The 23,151-nt window shown below is 34.2% G+C and overlaps 1 protein-coding gene and 1 long non-coding RNA gene across 3 annotated transcripts in view; one reads left to right on the forward strand and one right to left on the reverse strand.

The window, feature by feature from the left end:
- The window catches only part of ASCC3 (activating signal cointegrator 1 complex subunit 3), a 326,479-nt gene that overhangs the window by 209,550 nt on the left and 93,778 nt on the right, over positions 1-23,151 (forward strand). For both annotated transcript variants that reach the window (XM_082405191.1, XM_082405192.1), the window contains 10 exons: positions 2,141-2,366; positions 3,940-4,094; positions 6,568-6,666; positions 7,638-7,806; positions 10,860-11,080; positions 12,824-12,909; positions 14,292-14,458; positions 14,571-14,716; positions 14,842-14,962; positions 17,166-17,308. In XM_082405191.1, coding sequence (XP_082261317.1) covers positions 2,141-2,366; positions 3,940-4,094; positions 6,568-6,666; positions 7,638-7,806; positions 10,860-11,080; positions 12,824-12,909; positions 14,292-14,458; positions 14,571-14,716; positions 14,842-14,962; positions 17,166-17,308 — 1,533 coding nt within the window. The remainder of the gene's footprint in view (positions 1-2,140; positions 2,367-3,939; positions 4,095-6,567; positions 6,667-7,637; positions 7,807-10,859; positions 11,081-12,823; positions 12,910-14,291; positions 14,459-14,570; positions 14,717-14,841; positions 14,963-17,165; positions 17,309-23,151) is intronic.
- Positions 1-23,151, reverse strand: part of LOC309634846 — a 151,406-nt gene that overhangs the window by 102,235 nt on the left and 26,020 nt on the right. The gene's annotated exons all lie outside the window — the stretch shown is intronic.

Consider the following 23,151-nt stretch of genomic DNA (forward strand, 5'->3'; position numbering starts at 1 on the left):
GTGGATGTGGTGAAAACATACTCTTTTTATTTTTTATTTTGGAACACATATGTTTCTGCCATAGAAAAACACATATATTCTCAAAAACCTAAAGCCTCTATATGGAACCATTGTTTTTAAAGTCTTTTGTTTTATCTGTTTTTCTGAAAAATAATATAATATTGTCATTTTATTTTATCTAATGATTTTATATTGCAATAGTTAATGATTTAACTGAAACGTAAAGCTTTACTGGGTTCTGGATGAATAATCTGACCATATTTCTGCTTGATTCAAGATTATGAAGATATCATTAGAGACTGATTTACGAATTGCTTTACAGTATAAAACTTACGGTTTCTTCATGATTGGTACCCAGAAAGTCAGTCTCAAAAGATTGAGGATATATCTCTAAGAATCCCTTTTAAAAAAAAAAAAAAAAAAACTATTATGGGTTTATCATTCTTGAATATGTTAGATAAATTATTGTTGGTTTTTTGGGGGGTTTTTTTGGTTTTGTTTTGTTTTTGTGTGTATTTTTTTTTTTTTAGTTTAAGCCATCAGTAGTTCCACAAGCACTCTCTCAGCTCTGTAAAATAGTACTTCCTTGTATATTTCTGAAACTTTATTCTCTCAGCCCTTAAGATAAATCCTTAGCTCAGATATTCTATGATTTTATAAAGGGGACTATATTTATCTTCTACATGTTAGAGATTTTGATCATTATTCCCATGCAATTTATATCATTTCAGATTAAAATGTCCTGTTGGTATCTTCTCACATGGGATTTCTCTTTCCATTTCTTTTAGCTTTTAGGGAACAACTATAGGTTCTGAAATATAAAAACATACTTTCAAACACAGTTGAGAAAATTAGCCTGGCAATTTTTTTAGAAGAGCAACTGAGCATGCTGTAGGAAGACCTATTTGATAGCTATAAAAATCAAAATATTCATTTTACTGATCATTTTCTGGGCCTAATAAGAGATATCCTGTCAATTTTTAACGGGTGTTACAGCTATCCTCATACTTCTAAATACCATTTGTTCTTAAATTTCTAATAATGAAACAAAGTAGTCGAATTTATCAAAAGATGAATAACACTTTTTATATAAAATATAAAACCAAAATCCTTAATTCTTATGATCATTTTTCACCTCATAATTTCAAGCCAGATCATCTGTTTGCTATTTAAAATCTTACTCTTTTCTATCTCTTTTTATGATTTTGATCAGATTTAACAGTCTTCGTTTTCAAATACAGATGTCATTAGATATTGTAAGGTGTCTCTAAGCTCATGATTTTAAAAATAATCTTCCATAAACAGTCTGCAAAGTTAATGATAGAGGGAAGGAAGAAAAACAAACTACAGAGATGTGAATAAAGGCTTCAATCATTGTAACTTTCTGTATGTCTACTAATGAAGTTATCCTCAGATCACTGAATTTAGAATCTTGGAGTTAAGTTTGGCATTGTTTAGATCTGGCTTTCAATAGGTACTCTGACATCAACTCTCCTGGTCAAATTATTAACCTCACCAAACTTTAATATCTTCATCTATAAAATCATAATATCAAGACCAGTCAAATGACCAGTTGTCATAAAAATTAAATGAGATAATATATGCAAAGCGGTAAGCATACTGCTTGGTTTATACAGGAGCCATTAATATGGGTTAGTTGCACTCCTCAGTATTTCTTTGTTGCTCTTCTCTCACTAATTGTTCTCTCTGACTGGATCCGAAAGTCTTCCTTATTTCTCTAAATAGCTTTATAAATTTAATCATTCCACTATATACCCAAGGGCATCCTTGGCTGTCTCTTAGATTCTAAAATGGCCTCAGCACCCTCCCAAATACTTTGTATTTTTTTTTTGTCTCTTCCTACTTCATTCCTGTTTAGGGGGTGTGAGGTGGAGCTTCCTAAGGACTGGGAAATAAAGCTACTCTTGGAGAGTTAAACAGGATAACATCCACATATAAAGGATGTGATTATTCTTGTGTAGAAGTAATAAAGATAATTAGGGTTATATGAGGATAGATGTTGCCCACAATTAAAGGATGCAGCTAGACATACTTTTGAAACTGAGTCTGAATAATAACTTTATTGACAAATTTAAAATTACATTGGACCTAACCACCAATCCCCCTTTTCATTCTTCAGAACGCAGCTAGAATTGTCCGTGCTCTTTTTGAAATTGCTCTGAGGAAACGTTGGCCTGCCATGACCTATAGGCTCCTGAATCTTAGTAAAGTCATCGACAAGAGGCTCTGGGGTTGGGCTAGCCCTTTGAGACAATTTTCAGTCTTACCACCACACATTCTGACAAGATTAGAAGAAAAAAAACTTACTGTGGATAAGCTGAAAGACATGAGGAAAGATGAAATAGGTAAGAAGGAAGCAAAAATGTTTTAATGTACTGTTTCATGCAGTTAAAATATTTCACTTGATGTAAAAAAAAAAGTATTGTGAATTTCCACATTACTAAAGATAAACTTCTACCATTTTTATGAAATTTCTTTTACATTGATCTAAACTCAGGCAAAAGTCTCTCTAAATTTTATTAAGTTACTCAATAGAATTAGCAGTTAAAATGGAGTTTAGATTGTCACACCCTTGAGTATTTTACAGATAGAATCTTAGCTACAAATGATGAGAATTAGTCAATGAGGCTTATTCTCAAGTTATTTCTTTTGTTCATTTCATTTCATCGTCTTTTGTTATGTATATCAGCAGTATTACAGCAAAAAAGTATGTCAACATTAAACCCTACATTTCTTCAGTTTCTAAATGAGCTTCATCATTACACATGTATAGATCTTTAAACACAGTTGGCATCGGTGTGTAAATAGCATTTGGTCTTCTATGTTTTTCACATAATATTGAAAAATTATCCCTACATACATTGCCATGTACCTTAACATTCTGTTGGACAAACATTGATTAGGTAATATTTCAGATTCTGAATAGAATAGACATTACACATGAAGGGAGTCAGGCTGAGGAGAAATAGAGGGACCTGGCAAAAGGTCCATAGATGTGTAGAGAGGCTGAGATAATTATTTCCCTTGTATAATAAGAAGAATACTTCTCAGATGGAATGGAAAAGGGGAGGTATCAATAAAAATAGAAATTGAGAATACAAACTAGGAAATTGAGATTACTCACCTTGGGTAACATAAATATTTTATTAAAATAAGGAAAATCACTTTAGATTTTCAAACTTTGGTGAACATAAAACATTTTGATTTACTTGTAAATATGCTTAAAAAAAATTATATCATGAAGCACCAAGACATACAAGAAATATTGATACTATAAGATAGAATCTATTTCCGCTTAGTCGCTTGGCCTGGAGTAGGAAAATGTTTAAAGTTAGTCACATCTATTTGTGACCCTCACCCCCACCCTGGTGCCTCCATTTGTATCTGTATTTCAGAATCTGATCATTTACGAAAATATGTATAAGTGGTTAATTTTGTGCTGGACTGGCCATATTTTATATTTTTATCTTTGTTTTCTGGAAATGGGTATGGATAGGTTAGTTGTGTTTGATTAGTAAAGCATTTTCCATCATGGTTATAGAGTTCTGAAATAGGCCTTGAATAAGTTAATGACTGTTTTCACAAAATACTGAATATTTCTATAATGAGTCTTAAACTGGCTAGGAGAAAAGTGGAACTGTTTATAGTAGTTTAAACACTATCAAGTCTCAGTAATTTTAAGAACTCTATTAATAGCTGAAAAAACCTTGATACTGGTTTACAGAGCTATGAATTGCTAATTCAAGTTAACTATTACAAAATATTCAAACATGCCAGGTCAAGAATGTCAGCTATTCTACATAGCAAATCATAAAACAAGCAATAAAAGCACCTTCTCTGAAATCCCATTTACAAGTCAGATTATATTGCTTTTTTTCTGTCTGGACACATTTCTTCTAAGTGACATTTTCCCTGCAGGTCACATTCTGCATCATGTGAATATTGGGCTCAAGGTCAAACAATGTGTTCATCAGATTCCTTCTGTTACAATGGAAGCGTCCATTCAGCCCATCACACGGACTGTCCTCCGAGTGACGCTCAGCGTCTGTCCTGATTTCACTTGGAATGATCAGGTAGAAATGGAAAACACCTATATCTACATTAAGGAAAAATGTCTGTACTGCAGGTTCAACTACACCTCCTTACGTCTGTCCTCAAGGCATATAGAAAAACCTTTAAAAAGAATATATATCGAAGAATCATTTAAAACATTGTATCAATAGTATTATTTACTCTCATCCTCAAGATAAGCATGTGGTATAATATATTAATAATATGTCAACCAGTGAGACCCCTTCAGAACATTTTAGGAAACCTAAAATTTCACATTGTATAATGGTTTAGTGGATTCAGCTCCATAGGGACTTTGCTTTATTCTATCTTCTTTCATTTTTCTCTATGTGATCTTCATTTTTTCCAGCTCTTCTTACTCTGTCATTTTAACCTACTCAAAATTCAAGATTCTTCATGCTAAAAGGGCCCTTTTAAAATCCTGAGGTTTCTCAAACTATCATTCTCTCCTTTACCATTAGACTTGTAGAAAGAGTAATCTGCATTTTCCTCCTGGTCACCTGTTTCCTGCTGAGACTACTTCAGTGATCACCAAAGACTGACTGATTGCCATAATAAATGGCTTTTTCTTAGTTATTTTGTTTACTTCTCTGAACATTCAGTCCTATACATTGTCCTTGAAAATGTCCTTCTTTGGCTCCCATCACTTTTCTGTTTCTGTTTTTACCCCTACTTCTGTTCTTTCTTCCAGACCTTAGCTGTTACTGTATACTCTGGATCCTCTTCTTATTCAGTCAATAATTCTTAAGGTCTGTCTTTGCACCAGTTACTGAGCAAAGAGTAGAGTAGAAAAGAGATTGTACATACAGGCAAGTACATGTCAGTCCTTTCATTCAAGAAGCCAGTGGGGGAAGACAGGTAAATCAGTAAATGTAGTATAGCAATGCTTACTTAACATGGTAATTGTAAGGTTCGAGTTAAGTGTAAGTAAATATCTTCTGCATTACCTGACATTAGTACATCTTTAAAGTGAATGCATTTTATTCTGCGATGTTACGCAACCATAGTCCTAACCCAAATCTACCGTTGGTCTTAAAGTGTCCTAACCATTCATTCCTTCAGTTTCCTCATCTGTAAACATGTATAATAATAATAATTATCTTTCTCATAGAATTTCTGTGAGGACAAGATGATATAAAATTTTATTTAATATTTTAATAAATATAGAATTTTACATAAAGTATAAAATTACAAGTAGCCATAAACTCATTTCAAGTTTTTATATTTTCAAATACATAAAAGTTTTATGTTTTTTTACCCTGTTTTCTTGTATCAAGATCCATAATAGGAATTCCCTGGCAGTCCAGTGGTTAGGGCTCCACGCTTCCACTGTTGGGTGCCCAGGTTTAATCCCTGGTCGGGGAACTAAGATCCCACAAGCCACCCAGTGCGACCAAAAATAAAATAAAATAAAAAGGATCCATAATAAATCTCCCACAATTTGGTTTAATTCATTGTTAGAATGGAGTACTTAATTGTTCATAGTTGCTTCTATAAGTTAGAATGCTGTTGGCTTCAAGAATAGCAAATATGACTTGTCTCAAACTGACTTAAGCAGAAGAAGATATATCATCTTACATAATGATAGGTCCACAGGTAGAATAGGCCCTGAAGATGATTGAGTCTTCTGTTTAATGATACTCTTCCGGACCCAGGATCTTTCCATCTTTTTGCTCTGCTGATATTGTTGGCTACTTCCCAAATGTTTTCATGCTTCCTTGTTCACATTTAACAGAGAGAGGGAAAAATACCCCACCTGCAGCAGCCCAGAGCATGGGCCAGAACACCTTTTCTTCAGCCTAACTGGGCCGGTATTGGGCACATGCCTATCCCTCACCACAACCTGTTGTAAGGGGGATAGCTGATTAGTGTATGCTAACCAAAATTATCCTGGGAGGTGGGGTTACCTTCTGAATTACATGAGAGAGGTGTGAATACTAAACAAGACTAGGCTTTGTTAGGAATAAAAAAAGAAAGAGCAATGAGTATACAAAATACAGTATATCTATCCAATGGAATATCATTTGTTAATAAGAAGGAATGAAGGACTGATGCACGCTATGACATGAACGAAAACATTATGGTAAGTGAAAGAAGCCAGTCGCAAAATCATTTCATATATATGATTCCATTTATATGAAATGTTCCAAATAGACAAATCTATAGAGAAAGAAAGTAGATTGTGGTTGTCCAGGGTTGGAGGTTGGGAGGATGGGGGGAAGATAGGTAGGGTACAAGGTTTTTTGGGGGGATGATAAAAATGTCCTAAAATTAGATTATGAAGATGGTTACAAAACTTTGTAAATGTATTAAAACTATTGAACTGTATACGTTAAATGAGTAAACTTTGTTATGTAAATTATATATCAATAAATCTGTTAAAAAGAGAGAGAGGAATGGGTGCTGGGAATACAAACAACAGTATCCCTTACTTGAGTTACAGTATATAGTATTAGGATACTATTTTTCTTCTAGGTCCATGGGACAGTAGGAGAACCCTGGTGGATTTGGGTAGAAGATCCTACAAATGATCATATTTATCATTCAGAGTATTTCCTAGTTCTAAAAAAACAGGTAAATATGTATATATGGCTCTATCCTTATTATGTTGCTGTCATTAGGAAGAAAATGTAAACTAAATAATTTCTATTTTTACCTATTTCTCTGTAATTTCATAGTGCCATTAAAGCTTTATGTATTATTTTTTATGTTTCTGTTTGGTTTTAAAAGAAAATAGTAATTAAATGTTATAGTATTCATATATTCAAAATGATTTTCATTTGAGAAATTTAATTATAATCTTTCTAATGGTTTAAGGCATGTCTTCCAGAGGGGTGGGTGGGATAAATAATATTTTTTAAAATTAAATAAATAAAAAATAATAACTTTAGGTGTTCCATAAGCACAGTACTAAAGAATATTGAATCACATTGTATAAAAGATACTGTTTTTTAAATTCTCTATAAATTTCAAGAGAAAGACTCAATTTGATGAAAGCTGTCTTTAACTGTGATGCTTCATTCCTAATTTCTCTTTTTATCAAAGAGAAAGCAAGCTAGCTTTAGGCTTGAGTGGACACCCATAGAATTTTATAGCAATATTTTATTTTCATTGCATTTGTGTTCATGATTACCTTCTATTTATGTCAAGTGTTCTGTTATTCCACTTATGGTAGTCAAAGAATTTAAAGAAAACTATTAAGTAAATAACTTGGTAAAAATTAATGAAGTAAAGTACTTGAGTGAATGAATTTTGGAAAATTCTGATAATGAGTCAAATTAATAACCTGTTAATACATGATGATATGCATATGTAAATAATATAAACTGAGTGTATGTTTTTCCTTCTGTAATACCACGTATCCTCAGAAGGGAACCACCTACAAGTTTCTGAAGTATCTGAATATCTCAGCTATTTAGAAATCCAAGATATTTTTTTTATCTTTAGTACATACTGCTATAGATACGATTGTTTTTACAAGAGACTAATAAAGCCTTTATGCTACTAGAATAGCCATATTCATTTTAGACTTTATTTCACATTAGGTCATTAGTAAAGAAGCTCAACTGCTGGTGTTTACAATCCCTATTTTTGAGCCTTTGCCTTCTCAATATTACATCCGAGCAGTGTCTGATCGATGGTTGGGAGCTGAGGCTGTATGTATTATTAACTTTCAACATCTGATTCTACCAGAGAGACATCCTCCCCATACAGGTAACATATGGAATAGTAACTTGAATCATTGATTTTTCCAAAATTGTTGTTTTAGCTCATGTTGAAAAGTGTCTGTGCTTTAAAGGTGCCTGAATATGAATAAAAATCCAACTTATTTGTCAATACAGTTTGAAAAGAGACTTCAAAATCAGATCAAATGGCAGGCCTTAATTTTTTTTTATCTGAGATCCAAAAACATTAAGACTAGTTCAATTTTTATAATCTGACAAGCATGAGACTCACTGTTTCTGTATTACTATGCCTTGATCTCTATTTTTACATTATAATTTCTCCACATCTCCTTCCTTTTTCATTGCAAGTGTTGTCATTTTATCTGTGCTCTCTGTGAAACTTTTGAGATATCATTTTTTCCTTGCATTTATTACTGTTAAACTTACTTCTACTATGTTAATTTAATTAAAGTGAATTGTAGGGTTCTTTCCTCCATATAGTGTGCTTCTACACCAAAAAGTGCTAATACTAAGGAGTCAGGTTATGGTATTACTACAGAATGGATTCACGTATACTTCGAGTCAGTTTGTGTCTTACAAACAACATATACTCTTTATATTGGTTCTTTTCTTCCACACTAACATTCTAAAAGGGTATGCGGTGATCTGCAGTATCATGTAACAGTGTTTTTCATTGTTTTCAGTGTTTGATAGTTGACAAAAATCCATTTTAAATTTTTATAACATGATTGACTGCCTTTCTATTTTGACTTGTTAAAGAAGCAAATTTTCATGAATAAATATTTATAATGATACTTTTAAGTAGCCTATAAAATATTCTATTTCAAAAATATCTTGAGGCTAATTTATTAACTAATTAGTATATTAAGTTTATTTCTTCTCATTGAGGATTCATAATGGATGAGTAAAGATTTCAAGAGGCCCTTAATTTATAGCAAAATGAAAGTCAATTTCTCTTTTCCATATAAGTCTTCCGAAGACAAACTCTTTGTTTTTTCAAAATAAAAATAGTAGTTTTTACTGCTTTCAGTGAACACATTATTTGACAATCTTTTGGGAAAGTAAAGTAGGCATTAATGTGACTTTAATCTTTGTCATTTTTGTACTTTGTTCATTATCTTAGCATATCTTAAAGAGAGATACTTTAAACTACAGCTTAGTACCACTTTGATATCTTGACAGAGCAAAACTAAAAAATTGTCAACCTAGAAAAATAATGAGATTGCAGTATCTACTAATCTACTCATTGAAGAGGACCTTTCTGGTTTTCTTTTATCAAATATGCTTTGTGATATCTGGAATCTCAAAATAAAATACATAAAAATGTTTGGTGCTTTCATTTAAAACGTATGCTACCAACATCACTACTGGGTCTCTCTGGCTGCAGTACCTGATTTTAACATATATTAACATCATATTTTAATGCTCATTTAATCACTTTGTTGAGTGACCAAGCACGTCACCTTATTTATATAATTGGCTGATTTTCTGACTACATTTTTAAAAGAAATAAATGTACCACCATGACATACCAATTGATATTAAAAATGCATGATGTGGGACTTCCCTGGTGGTGCAGTGGTTAAAAATCCGCCTGCCAATGCAGGGGACACAGGTTCAAGCTCTGGTCCGGGAAGATCCCACATGCCGCGTAGCAACTAAGCCCATGCATCGCAACTACTGAGCCTGCACTCTGGAGCCTGTGAACCACAACTACTGAGCCCACGTGCCACAACTACTGAAGCCTGCGCGCCTGGAGCCAGTGCTCCACAACAAGGGAAGCCACTGCAGTGAGAAGCCCGCGCACCGCAACGAAGAGTAGCCCCTGCTCGCCGCAACTAGAGAAAGCCCACGCACAGCAACGAAAACCCAACACAGCCATAAATAAATTAATTAATTAAATTTTTTAAAAATGCATGATGTAACCTCAATGATGGCTAGTTCTGTTTGGCTCCAAGTATACATATAGGCATCCCACTGATCTCAAATCAGCATTGTCAATAAATGCCAAAATATTTATTTTTTTAGTCTTTATTAAGAATATGTCTATGCTTTGATTAGCATTGCAAGTTAAGACTTCCTCCCTTCTTGATTTTCAGGGCTACAAAAAATATAGGATATTGTAATCTGGTATAAGAAACATACAGTTAGTTCTCAATTACCTGTGTAATAGAGTAGAGCAGTGGAGCAATGGTAATATTTTTAAAATTAGCTTTTTTACTTTTAAATACATTTTCTGAGGAGAGAATTCTGCATACTTTCCCATCTGAAACTGTACGATGAAGATCTAACTCAAGATACAAACCACCATGTCCCTTCACTGATATTTTTTTCCTTCTCACTCAAACTTCAGATGAGTAGAGTCATCTTCCAGGAAGTAATCCTGAGAGTAGCCAACTGATACCTCTCTGGATTATACGAAAATGAAATGACTATCAAGTTCAAGGGTATCTAGGTATAAGTTTATTTCTCAAAATCATTTTTATTTTCTAATCTCCTAGACCTCTAGTCTACATAATGATTTACAATTAAATCTAGTTTCTTTCAGTGTTTTCCCAGCACAGTTCTTATTTACCCAGTCATGCTATGATTTAAAACGCCCACCCAAGTTTCTTCTTGGAATTATTTTAAGTTCATGTTAGTTTGCGTTGGCTAGAACAGCAGTTCACGCGACCACTCTGTTTTGTCAATTGTCTAACAGATGAATAGTAACTTGTTATTAGTAACCATTCTACTACTGAAGTTTGCAAATGGTTTTCCTTCTTCTACAGATTGGTATAGATTTAGTTTTCTTCTAAAACATGCATATTTTCATTTACCTGTCATTCAAATCACTTTCCTGATTGGAAGAGAAAGATGTATCATTAGCACTGTCTTAGAGGTAGCTACCCCAGAAAAGTTTCCAACATGTCAATATTATAAATGTCCTAACAGAAAAAAAGATTGATAACTAGTATGTAAGAATTTGTTAATCCTTTTTTCCCTCTAAAGAATTAAGGATTATTATAATTTATTTCTAAGACAGTATTTAATATTGTGCATATTTTCCAGTTATTGTATGTACCTGTTGAATCTTTTCAGAATTACTGGATCTTCAGCCTTTACCAATCACAGCTTTGGGATGTGAAGCATATGAAGCACTATACAATTTTAGCCACTTTAACCCTGTGCAGACACAAATATTTCATACGCTGTATCACACAGACTGTAATGTCCTACTTGGAGCGCCCACTGGATCAGGAAAGACTGTTGCAGCTGAATTAGCCATTTTCAGAGTCTTCAACAGGTACCCTACTTCAAAGGTCAGTTGGAAACAATCACATGCTTACATTCAATTAGAAAGCATAGTTTATAATCTGTAAACTAGCCAGTTCTGAATATACTGGCAGGACTTGATGAATAGATTTGTCACTCCTGGTGAATTTTCCAGGGGAACCCAGATCAGTATTAGAATAACCGGCCACAAGAAAATTTATATTAAACTTTGGAGTTGGGGCTTCCCTGGTGGCGCAGTGGTTGAGAATCTGCCTGCCAATGCAGGGGACACGGGTTCAAGCCCTGGCCTGGGAAGATCCCACATGCCACAGAGCAACTAAGCCCGTGAGCCACAACTACTGAGCCCACGTGCTGCAACTACGGAAGCCCACGTGCCTACAGCCTGTGCTCCACAACGAGACAAGCCACTGCAATGAGAAGCCCGCGCACTGCAACGAAGAGTAGCCCCCGCTCTCTGCAACTAGAGAAAGCCCGCGCGCAGCAACGAACACCCAACACAACCAAAAATAAATAAATAAAATAAATAAATTTATAAAAAATATTAAAAAAATAAAAAAACAAAAAAACTTTGGAGTCCTTTAGTTAGATTTCCAATGTACATATCGGTGCTCACATGTCCTTTCCTCATTGTAAGGTACCTAATTCATAGCCATATTTGTAAGAAATATAATGATTCATAATCATTAATCATAATCAAATCCTTTGGCTATGAAGGAAATGCTGATACTTTAACAAATACAGCTTGATTACACAAGGAAATACAGAGGCAGCTTTTATTCCCCATTTCTCCAAATGGCCATGATATCATTAATGTAAAATAATGTGGCAAGTCAAATAAGTGTTGATTTTAAGCTTTCTTGAAATGTGAAGTACTCTCACTTTAGAAACATTATTTTCCAAGAAAGCTAATTCATATGTTGTGATTAGAATTATGTGATTTTTTTCCTCATCAGTTGTAATTTTAGAAATGTTTTAACTTCCTTTTTCAGTGATTTCCATTTAGTAGCTCTTCTTCCCTACTTAGCTTTACATTTTCCTACTCCTCAGTTTATTATGTGGCGAGTGATTCATTAGGAGACATACTAACACAACAGTAGAGCTCTGTTCTAAGTTTGAAACATTTTATAAAGGAAAGAATTTTTTTTCAGTGAATAACCTGAAAAAAAATGTAAGTTTGGATTATTGTAAGTATGTAAGTTTGGATTATTAAAGATCGGGAGGGGGGGTTGTTTATTTTTGTTTTTTAAAAGGTAGAACACCTAAAATGTATGACTGGCATTGGTGTCTTCCATAAAATATGCATTAAAATTTAAACAACCAGATTATTTATCTTTAGAATTTCAAAATTAGTAACTTTTTTCATGAAAGAATTATAAATCAGGTAACTCTTGATCATAAAAATTTTTATTTTCAGTAGAACCTTAATTTTCTCTAGGTAATGTATTATCTCATAGTTTTTTTTAATTTTTCACATTATGTTAAAAGATAATTTCATTATAAACTACCTAAATAAAATACAAATGGTGCTTTTAAAAAAAATATTTAAAATGTTCTATGTCGGTATTTTTAGGATGTGCTGTATTCATATCTTACTTTGGATAAGTGTTAAGTTAATGACTTTTTTCTGTTAATTTAAAATTTTAAGTCTTTCATTATTAAAAGATACATTTTTTAAACCACAGTTATATTTTGATAAATTCTATCGAGTTTAGCTTTATTTGAAAATGATGTCACTATTTTCATGAGATCTTTTTGCACCCCCATTTTAGGCAGTATATATTGCACCCTTAAAAGCCCTAGTACGTGAAAGAATGGATGATTGGAAAGTTAGAATAGAAGAAAAACTTGGTAAAAAGTAAGTTCTTACTTTTTCAGATGATATGCGTTGAATAATTTAAAAGGATCAACCAATAAAAGATTTGCATAAAACTGTTGAATGCTTTTACAGTGATTTTCATAGTCTTTTTATTTAAAGGTATGGTAGTTAAAATATTATCAATATTCTCATTTGTTTTAAGATTGCAAGTAAATTAAGGGCTTTCATTTTTCACTTTTATTTGGCAAGATAATTTTCTCAAAATTTCTAGATTCAAAAGCAAAAGAAAAATAAGATACATCTCTTTATTTTTCTTTCATATCTTTCAGGGTAACTTCCAAAAACCGCTTAGAAGGCATTTTGCGTGTAAATAATTTACCAAAAATTAAAAAATCATTGAAGAACATGACTTAAAAAAATTTTACTGTTGGCAAGGTTATTTATTATAGTACTGTTTTTAATAGCAAGATTGCATTGTAACCTGAGTGACCAATAGAGCATCACTAAATAAGTTATGGCACATTCACACAATGCAAAATATTGTATTACTCTATTAAAAAATGTACTCTATATACTGAAGAAATGATCTTCAGAGATAGTTAAAAAAATGTTTTTAAGTTAAGTACCCCTCTTTTGTTTTTAAAAAATGGTAAAGAATATAAATATGTGGTTATTTTAGAATGAGAACTGGGTGACTGGAGAATATCCATGTTACAGAGACTATTTACTATATATTCTTTGAACCATATGAATGTATTACCTAGAATGTAAAAATAAATGAATAAAACTAAGTAAAAGCTTTGGGAATGCTATACTTGGAGGAACTAATCTTGACTTTTTTCTGTTTTTCGAATCAAAACAGATATAAAAATGACTTAATGATTTCCTAAAATTTGGAGTTAGTCTTCAGATTTCTGTCTCACAGTATGAGTGTGGGAGTGTTCCTCCCTCTGCTATATTTTGGAAGAGTTTGAGAAGGATAGATGTTAGCTCTTCTCTAAATGTTTGATAGACATAATCATATTCTTAGTGAATGTCTCCTTTTGTCTTAATAAGTTAACACTTTCCCTCATTAGAAAGGTGTTTATTCCAACATATGGAGGAGGTGTGAGTTCAACTCTATAAAATCACATAGGGCAGAGACTTTGTAAACATAAAGCAAAGTTTGACACCCTTGCATGTCTGCATAAAAGTTAGATTTCAGTGATTTGCTTTTATACATTCTTCATTTTATGGAAGGAAATCATCTTAGAATCATTAAGAAACATCTGTTTTGGACTCAAGTCAGAAAATTTCAGAAATCAAAGGGAGATAAAGTAGTTTTAAGCATAATAAAATTTTATTTTGAAAGACATATTTTTGCTTTTCCAAGCTCATGTGTTACCTGAAAAATTAAAGGGATCATTTTTATTCTTCTCCAGAGTTATTGAACTAACAGGGGATGTAACTCCTGATATGAAATCCATTGCCAAGGCTGACCTTATCGTCACCACACCAGAGAAGTGGGATGGAGTCAGCAGAAGCTGGCAAAATCGGAACTATGTAAAGCAAGTCACTATTCTCATCATAGATGAGATCCATCTGCTCGGTGGGTGCCACTATATCTGAATCCAGTTTACAAACTTCAACTCTTCATACTTGCAGCAGCCAGCATCAGGACTTGTGTTAAATGATTAACATACATTATTCCTATTTCTTAGGGGAGGAAAGAGGCCCTGTTCTAGAAGTCATTGTATCTCGAACGAATTTCATCTCATCTCACACAGAAAAGCCTGTTAGAATAGTTGGACTATCTACTGCATTGGCTAATGCCAGAGACCTTGCTGACTGGCTCAACATTCGTCAGGTATGTGGAAGATTGATAAATCAGGCATTTAATAGTATGGCTCAAGGCCATATTAAAGAGGTGCTATAACACTATAAACTAAAGTATAAAAACTGGATATGGTTTCTCTCTCATTTTTACTCTAGATGGGCTTGTTCAACTTCCGACCATCAGTGCGTCCAGTTCCACTGGAAGTTCACATTCAGGGTTTCCCAGGTCAACATTACTGTCCTCGTATGGCTAGTATGAATAAGCCTACATTTCAGGGTAAGCTTCAGATTCTTGGAATGAAATACCAACCATTTTGTATGGTAGCCTTTAAATGCATTCTAAATGATGTGGGTTTCTTTGAAAGGGTGGTACTGCTCCAACTTCTACAAATATCTACAACTATTTACCTTAACTGTTAAGGAATATAAATATATGTTGAATTAACTATTGACAATTAGATTTCATAAGTGATAATGTCTTTGTAGTAGAATAAATGTATGTAACTTTTAAAAATAATCAAATTAGTCTTAAAAATAATTTATTAAGGTACTATGGTAGTAGCTTGAGTAAATGATAAATAGAGGGTACAAGTTTTAAAAACTCACATAATACTGATTTTTATCAGAAATCGTCTTAAAAATTTCAGTACTTTTTTTGGCAATGCATCTGTTTATATGTTTTGTTTTGTTTTTTGTTTTTCCCTTTCTAACAAATTAGGCAAGCAAGAGAGATTTGAGAATAACACTCCTATCTTACTAAAACATGTTTTCATGTTTAGGCTGCATAAGGAATATTTATTATATCAATTAAAAATAACCTCCAAAATAAATTCTCTAACGTGAACCACTGTTGATTGTGAGGTGACAGTTGTGAGGTGGCTTTTTAGCTGCTGTAATTAGCCTTATGACAGAAGCAAAGTATTGATTGTGAACTAGAGACCAGTCTTGGCAGTTCAGATTATTTACACCTCCACAGAAGCATTGTACAAAATCACTAATGAACAATAAATCTGTCGTGAGCTGTTCAGCCACACCTGTTCTTGCAGCAGCAAAAATCCATTAAATGTTGAGGTTTAAAAAAGAGGCAAATTCATTCACGGTTATGTGTACAAATGATACCAATATTGTACTAATATGTGTATTTTAAACGTTGTATCTCTAATATTTATCAGAGCATTACCATTTGCATTCTATAAATTCTGATAAACTGTGAGTGTGTTCATTTTTCATAGTATGTATTGTAGATTGCTTATATTTATTTAAGGAATGGCTGATTGCAAACCAGTGATTGAAATGAAGCGTTTTGTGTTATGTAAATCAATAGTAAATAACCTATACCTGCACTTCTCTAGATATGGCATAAGTACAGTAGCTGTCCTTGTAAACTATTTATTATACCTGTAGTGGATCACTATATTTCTTTCAGTTTAGATTTATGATTTTGTGATAGCTTTATTTCTCACTCTTAGGGTATAAATATAGTCAAAGTCATGTCAACATTTCCATTTATGAACCTTGTTTTTTAGCCCATAAAAAGAAATTCTGCAGCTCACATTTCAAACAAGAAATTACAAGGAGGTTGAACTTTTTATATAAAATAAAAGTTTTTAATAACTCTGTTTTAAGACACCTGTGTACACATAAGTATAAATTCTACTTGTGCCATCTTATCAGCATTTTGGAGCCTATGCATAGCAAAGCAACCTCAACTCCAATTAGGTCAAATGATTTATGTGGCTCTTTAAGTAATTGTTTTTCAGTCTTATTACCCAGTTTTCAAACTACTCATCTTCTGTGTGTCTACTCCCTATGTGCCGTCACTCAGATATAGATTCAAGCGTGGTATTCTTTTCAGCTCTCTTCTACATTCTCTTATCTTCCCTCTTGAAATCTTACACATATGTTTTTAGAAAAACAGAAGGAAAACATTCTTCTGACTTATTTCTGACTAATTTATTGATACAAACTCTCTTAATTTTTCTATCTACTGGCAACAGGACAAAAATAAAAGGAATTTTTTGTGGCTTTTCTTCACCATCCCCCCCAGGACTTGACTCTCTCTCCAGACCCCAGGACCAATAAACTGTGGAATATCACTGCTCAGGCAAGCAGAAGCACAACTCAGAAATAGAAAACCCCACCTAAGATTTAGTATCCATATACAGCTATGAATGGAGAGTCTCTGCTTTTAAGTCTCCTTCCTTGGCAGTTCAGAACAGAACCGGGAGTGGAGATAGTTCAGTCTTCCCTGTCCTAGGCAGAATACTCCCCTGAGCCAGCTACCTTTCCTTTCCTATCATTTCTCCAATATGCTGTCAGATCCAGGTAGTAGCTCAAATAATGCTATACTTCATGACCAAATTATGAATTCAATTAAATCATTTACACCATTAGTTTTCATGTGTCCATTTGATATCCTAATGAAATTCGGATTCTGGTATAAGTGGCTTACCATTTTATTTTCCACAACTTTTCAACAGCAATTAGAAGCCATTCTCCAGCCAAACCTGTTCTGATATTTGTCTCATCAAGACGTCAAACCCGTCTTACTGCTTTGGAATTGATAGCCTTTCTGGCCTCTGAAGAAGATCCAAAGCAGTGGTTGAATATGGATGAAAGAGAGGTAAGCAACATATTTTATTTCTACTTCTTATACATGTCAAATTAGTTTGTATCGTACTATAATGGAAATTACCTATATAATTATGTTTAGTTTTAATCTATATTAAAAGTTTCGTATAACATTACAGAAATATGGGGAAAAGATGGAGAAAATGCATAAATACTGCCACCTTAAAACTATTAATATTTGGATGGATTTTCTTCCAGTATTTTTCCACTAAATATTTATTTTTTTACATCATATTTATTCTTGTATTTTTCCCTTTAACATCATCACCTATGCATATTTTAATATTCAGCTAAGATTTCTCTAATATTTGAGTGTTCACTGCCCTCATGGAATTTATAATCAATTTTGCAAAATTAACTTTTTATAAACTATATAACATGACCATTTTTGAAAATTTAGAAAACACTGATAAGTATGTGAAAATTAAAAACCTGTTGTTATCCTTTAACTAAGTAATAACCGTCATTAAATTCTTTTATGTCTACATAATAATATTCTATTATGCGGCTATTCCATTGTATTTTTCTCCTATAATTAAATAATTATGCATCTTTATTATTATAGGTTTTTATTTGTTAGAATTGTTTCCTCAGTATAAAGTTCTAAATTTAAAATCAATGTGTCGGATAATGTGGACATTCTTATAGCTTTTCATATACACTGATAATTACTTTCCAAAGGGCAATAGTAATTGTGGTTATCACTATTGATGTATGAATTGTCAGCAGTATATGAGAGTAACAGTTTCACTACATCCTCATTTGTCGTAATTTATTGTTATATTATATATAAAATGTTTCTTGTTGTTTTAGTGTTTATGTGTTCCTTAATTTTTTTGTGGTTGAACATTTTTTAATATATATTTGTTTAATTTTTTTCTTTTTTGTCCCTTCATTCCTTTGGGCTTTTATCTGTTGCAGTACAACAATTTTTCTTATAGATTTGTGTGGGAGCCTTACCAAATTAAAATACCACACACACACACACACACACACACACACACACACACACACAAATGCTCCCCTAAAACTATACAAGCATACCTTGGAGATATTGTAGATTGGGCTCCAAACCATTGCAATAAAGCAAACCTTGCAATAAAGCAAATCACACGAAATTTTTGGTTTCCTAGATCATGACAAAAGTTATATTTGCACTATACTATAGTCAGTTAAGTGTGCAATAGCATTATGTCTTAAAAGAATGTACATACCTTAATGTAAAAAGACTGTATTGCTAAAAAACACTAACCATCATCTGAGCCTTCTGTAGTCGTAGTAGTGACATCAAACATCACTGATCACAGCTCATTGTAACAAATATAATAATGATGAAAAAGTTTGAAACATTGAGAGAACTTCCAAAACGTGACACAGAGATATGAAGTGAGCAAATGTTGTTGAAAAAACAGTGTTCATGGACTTGCTCAATGTAGAGTTGCCAGAAATCTTCAATTTGTAAAAAAACACAGTATCTGCAAAACACAATAAAATGAGGTACGCCTTATGATGTCACTTTTTTCCATGTATATGTATTGATTATATATACGTATTAATCTTTCATCTACTTTATTAGTAAATTTTGGTAGTTCACTGAATGTCATTTATCTTAGTTGTTTTTACAAATAGCAATTTTTGCATTTTACATGATACAATCTGTTTATATGGGCTTTGTGATTCCTTCTAATACTTCTAAACGTAGGTATACCTCCTCCCCGCCATAGATTTGTAGACAGAGATTTTTCTTTTCTCATACTTTTCCAGTTTTTTAAAATATGTTCCTAGTTGGAGTTATGATGAAAAAATAGATGATATTGGTAATAAAACTGTTGCATTGTCCTCCTTCTCCCTGCACATCCCCCCTTTCTCATCTCACGCAGCCTGAAGAACAGTAAACATGCTGCTCCTAGCCCGCTAGTGTCAGTGTCAACAGTCACATATTTCTCCCCTTCCACATCTTACGATTCATTTAGGGTTAGTACCCCTATTGGATGGTACCATGTATATTATGGTCATACATTAACTAATATTAGTTAACTAATAATAGTTAATATTTCAAAGTGTTCTTGCATAGGACCACAGATGACCCCAAAATTAGCTTCATATAAAAGGTATCACATGACTCCATGAAGTAGAGTGAAAGTTATCATTTTATCTTTTAAGTTTCATCATTACTTCCTTAATGTGACTTGTAGGCATATACAAGGTGTATAATTCAAGATGATTTCAAATCAAAATAATTTTGTCAAAAGTTCCTTGTCCTGTGTTATTTAATTATTGTGCCCAAATAATCACCCTGTTTTGTCTAAACAGTATCTTGACTTAGAAAGCAAATGCTGAAAAATAGTTGTATGGAATATTGACAGTTTAGTTTATGTGCAGCATCTATCTAGGCTTAGTTTTGTTTTTTGTTTTTGTTTTTGTTTTCTTCTTGTGTCTTATCCCTAACAGTGTTCCTAATGGAGACTTTTCTTAGAAGTCAAGGTGCAAGGTACCTACTTATTGGACCCATTTTGGGATGTTTGCTCATATATATAAGAGCTGTGCCTTTAGCACATACGTGACTCACATGAACCTCAAATGTGAGCCTCATGTGCTCTCCCCAACTATAGTACGACTCTACTATGCTTTATTTTTTTATTTTAAGGTATGAGACCTAAGGAATTCTGGACAGCTCAGCCATTATATGGAACTACCTCTCTGTTTTGTTTTGTTTTGTTTTTATTTAACCCAAAAATCTATCACCAAGGCTCGTTAGAAACCATAGAATTTACTTGCATGGTTTCTCCTGTTTCATAGACTTTCATTGCTAAGATAGGACAGTTAGAAATTGTCATTTCTGCACATTTTGTTTCACTAAGCCCATCTCAAGAATAAGACAGCCCAGGCTTTGTTTTTATTCCTGCCTCCAAAAGCAATCACCTTTAAAATCAAAATTTCTGAGGGTTTATAACCAATTATTATGCAAATTCATTCTGATTGTACCAAAACCTCCTCTAAAGCAGGTGTTTCTGTGAGTTGTTGAATCCCCTAAATAATTGAATTAGGAGGACTTTTTAACACTTTAATTTTGTGAGAGTTATTTTCTGTAGTATCCAGGGCTAGACACTTGGTGACGATTCCTATTGCTGCTCCTTGGACAGTGTCAGGTCGGTGTTCTGTGGTAGGTCATGAGTGCTCTGGTTAGGACTCTAGTGTTGACAACTTGAGCATTCAAGGAGGTAGAGTAAGCGCGGGAGCAGTTATCCTGGCAGCTGTGATGCAGAGTGCTTGTGGAAGAGGGTAGCATCAAAGTCATTCTGAAACTGAGTGGTGTGAAGTCAGAAAGTGTCCCTAGATGTGGAGGTGGGAGGGGAGAGGTTCAGTGGAGGGAGGAAAGAAAGCTAGGGCAAATCTGAAGAGGCTGGAGAGAGAGAATGTGACCAAGGAAGAATATATGTGTTGTATTTTGTTTCTCAGCAAAGACAAAAGGAGTAGTCCATCTAACTTTTTAACCCAGTAAAGTCTCTTTACTTTACCTAAAGTAAAGTATTAGAAAGCAGATCCTCTTCAAGTGGATCACTGATATGAGATCATACTGCAGAATGAGAAAACCCCAAAAGTAATGCCCTTTCATATTTGCCATCATGAAGACTTCTTGCACTGATTTCAAAAGTTTGTGGGCATGTGCTGCCCCGTCTCTTGAATTCTCACTTGGACAGCCACCACTTCCACCATTAACCTCAAACTATTGTTGGGCTTTTGCCTCACTCTCTCAAGCTTCAATTTCAAGACAGAAACATCTGAATGCCTGAACTTCAATCTCTAGCATGCAGCAGGACTAAGGAATATCTTCTTCTCTTTGACCTCTGCTGAGGGATTTTCAGATACTGGCTGTCTATAAACAGTGTAGGTACAAGCAGTAAAGGTTCACTATAGTCTATTATCTGTCCAAACTCATGGATACACAGTCTCTCCAAACCTACACTTAAAAAAAAAATTTCTTCTAACAATGCAGTTCTCCCTCATATAACCAAAATCCACTCATCCCTCCCCAAGGGGGGGCAACTGAAAATTTCATCATTAAATCCATTAATCCTAGATCTCTTGATTATATCCAGTCACCCTCTGGTTCTTTGGCAATCCTCTCTCAATATTCTCTAGCCAATGGACTAAGTGATAAAGTTACCCACAATTAACACATGCTATATTCAACAGTAGAGGATAGGGAGAGGAAAGAGAAGTGAAATTAGTTAAAATATGTTAGTGCAGGGCTTCCCTGGTGGCACAGTGGTTAAGAATCCGCCTGCCAATGCAGGGGACACGGGTTCGAGCCCTGGTCTGGGAAGATCCCACATGCCGCGGAGCAGCTAAGCCCATGCACCACAACTACTGAGCCCGTGCTCTAGAGCCCGTGAGCCACAACTACTGAAGCCCGCGCTCCTAGAGCCCGTGCTCCACAACAAGAGAAGCCACTGCAATGAGAAGTCCGTGCACTGCAACAAAGAGTAGCCCCCGCTCGCCACAACTAGAGAAAGCCCACGCAGAGCAATGAAGACCCAATGCAGCCAAAAAAATAAAATAAATACATTTTAAAATAAATAAATAAATAAAATATGTTAGTACATATATGAGATAGCAAGGGTAGAGACCACAGTATTTGTTTCTGCAACTGATTGGGGAGCTAACAAGATATTTGTGGTTTATTTTCTCTGCTATCCATCACCTGTACACTTCTTCAACCAGCCCCTAAGCTAATTAAGATTCTTTATCCAGTGGAGTTACCAAAACCCGCATTACTGAGACATTGGAAAATGGATGTTCATGTATGCTTAATATATAGGGTTTTTTAGAACTTTGATTTATTTTCCAAATGTGAGAAGATTTCTCTGAGGTCCATTTAGAGTTTTCCCTCCCCTTATTGTGTAGCAGTAGCCCAGTTTTTCCATCAGGGTCAGTCACCTAAACTACACCAGGACCATATTTTGCTTGCTCACCCTGTAGCGTAAGGGCCTCTAATGGCCCTGTGGCTGTTTCAGCTTCCAAGTAAATTGTTACATCCCTTGGATATTAAGTCTGTAAACTAGAAGAGCTAGAGGTATAGGGAAAGGAAACAAAAAATTTCCAAGTGGTTTATTAGCTACATTTGCAGGAGACATCGGCACACACTGACTACTTGGTTCCTGGAACTGTATGTTCTGGCAGTGAGAGAAGTAGTATCACTTAATGATTACTTAGTTCAGAGCATACACCTTATCCTACAAAATAGCACCCCAACCTTGCCAAAGTAATGTCTCTCAGCTGCCACTCTGAGTCATTAATCTATAAAACCTGCTCTTCCTGGGTAATGAGAGACATAATAGGAACAGTGGATCCCATGGCATCCATTGTCTTAATCTTTCTCTATGATGTGAGCTCTTCAGTCAGAAACATTATCATACAGGATATCATGAAGATGTATAAAGCATTCAGTAATCCTACCACTGAAGCCACTAGCAGGACATGATGGGCAGGATAGGAGAATCAAAATCTGTAGTGTCCATTCTAGACATCATCTCAAATAGATGTCCCCTCTGTGATAGAAAGGGTCCAGTATAATTCCCTTACCACCAGATAGCTGTCTGTTCCAATGGCGAAGGTTCTTATAATGGGCCCAGGGTTGTCTGCGTTGGCGGCATATGGGGCACTGAGCAGTGGCAGTAGTGGGTCGTCCTGAGGAAGTGGAAGTCCGTGTTTAGCCCAGGCAGAGTTTCATCTCTTCCACCATGGAGCCACTTAGTACCTGAAACCATTGCACAAAGACCTGGGGCCTGGGAGGGAAGCTGCTGGGTACCCTCAGATGCCCACTTGACTGTT

Source organism: Balaenoptera borealis (assembly GCF_965194805.1).
Source record: "Balaenoptera borealis genome assembly, chromosome: 9".
NCBI classification, from domain to species: Eukaryota; Metazoa; Chordata; class Mammalia; order Artiodactyla; family Balaenopteridae; genus Balaenoptera; species Balaenoptera borealis.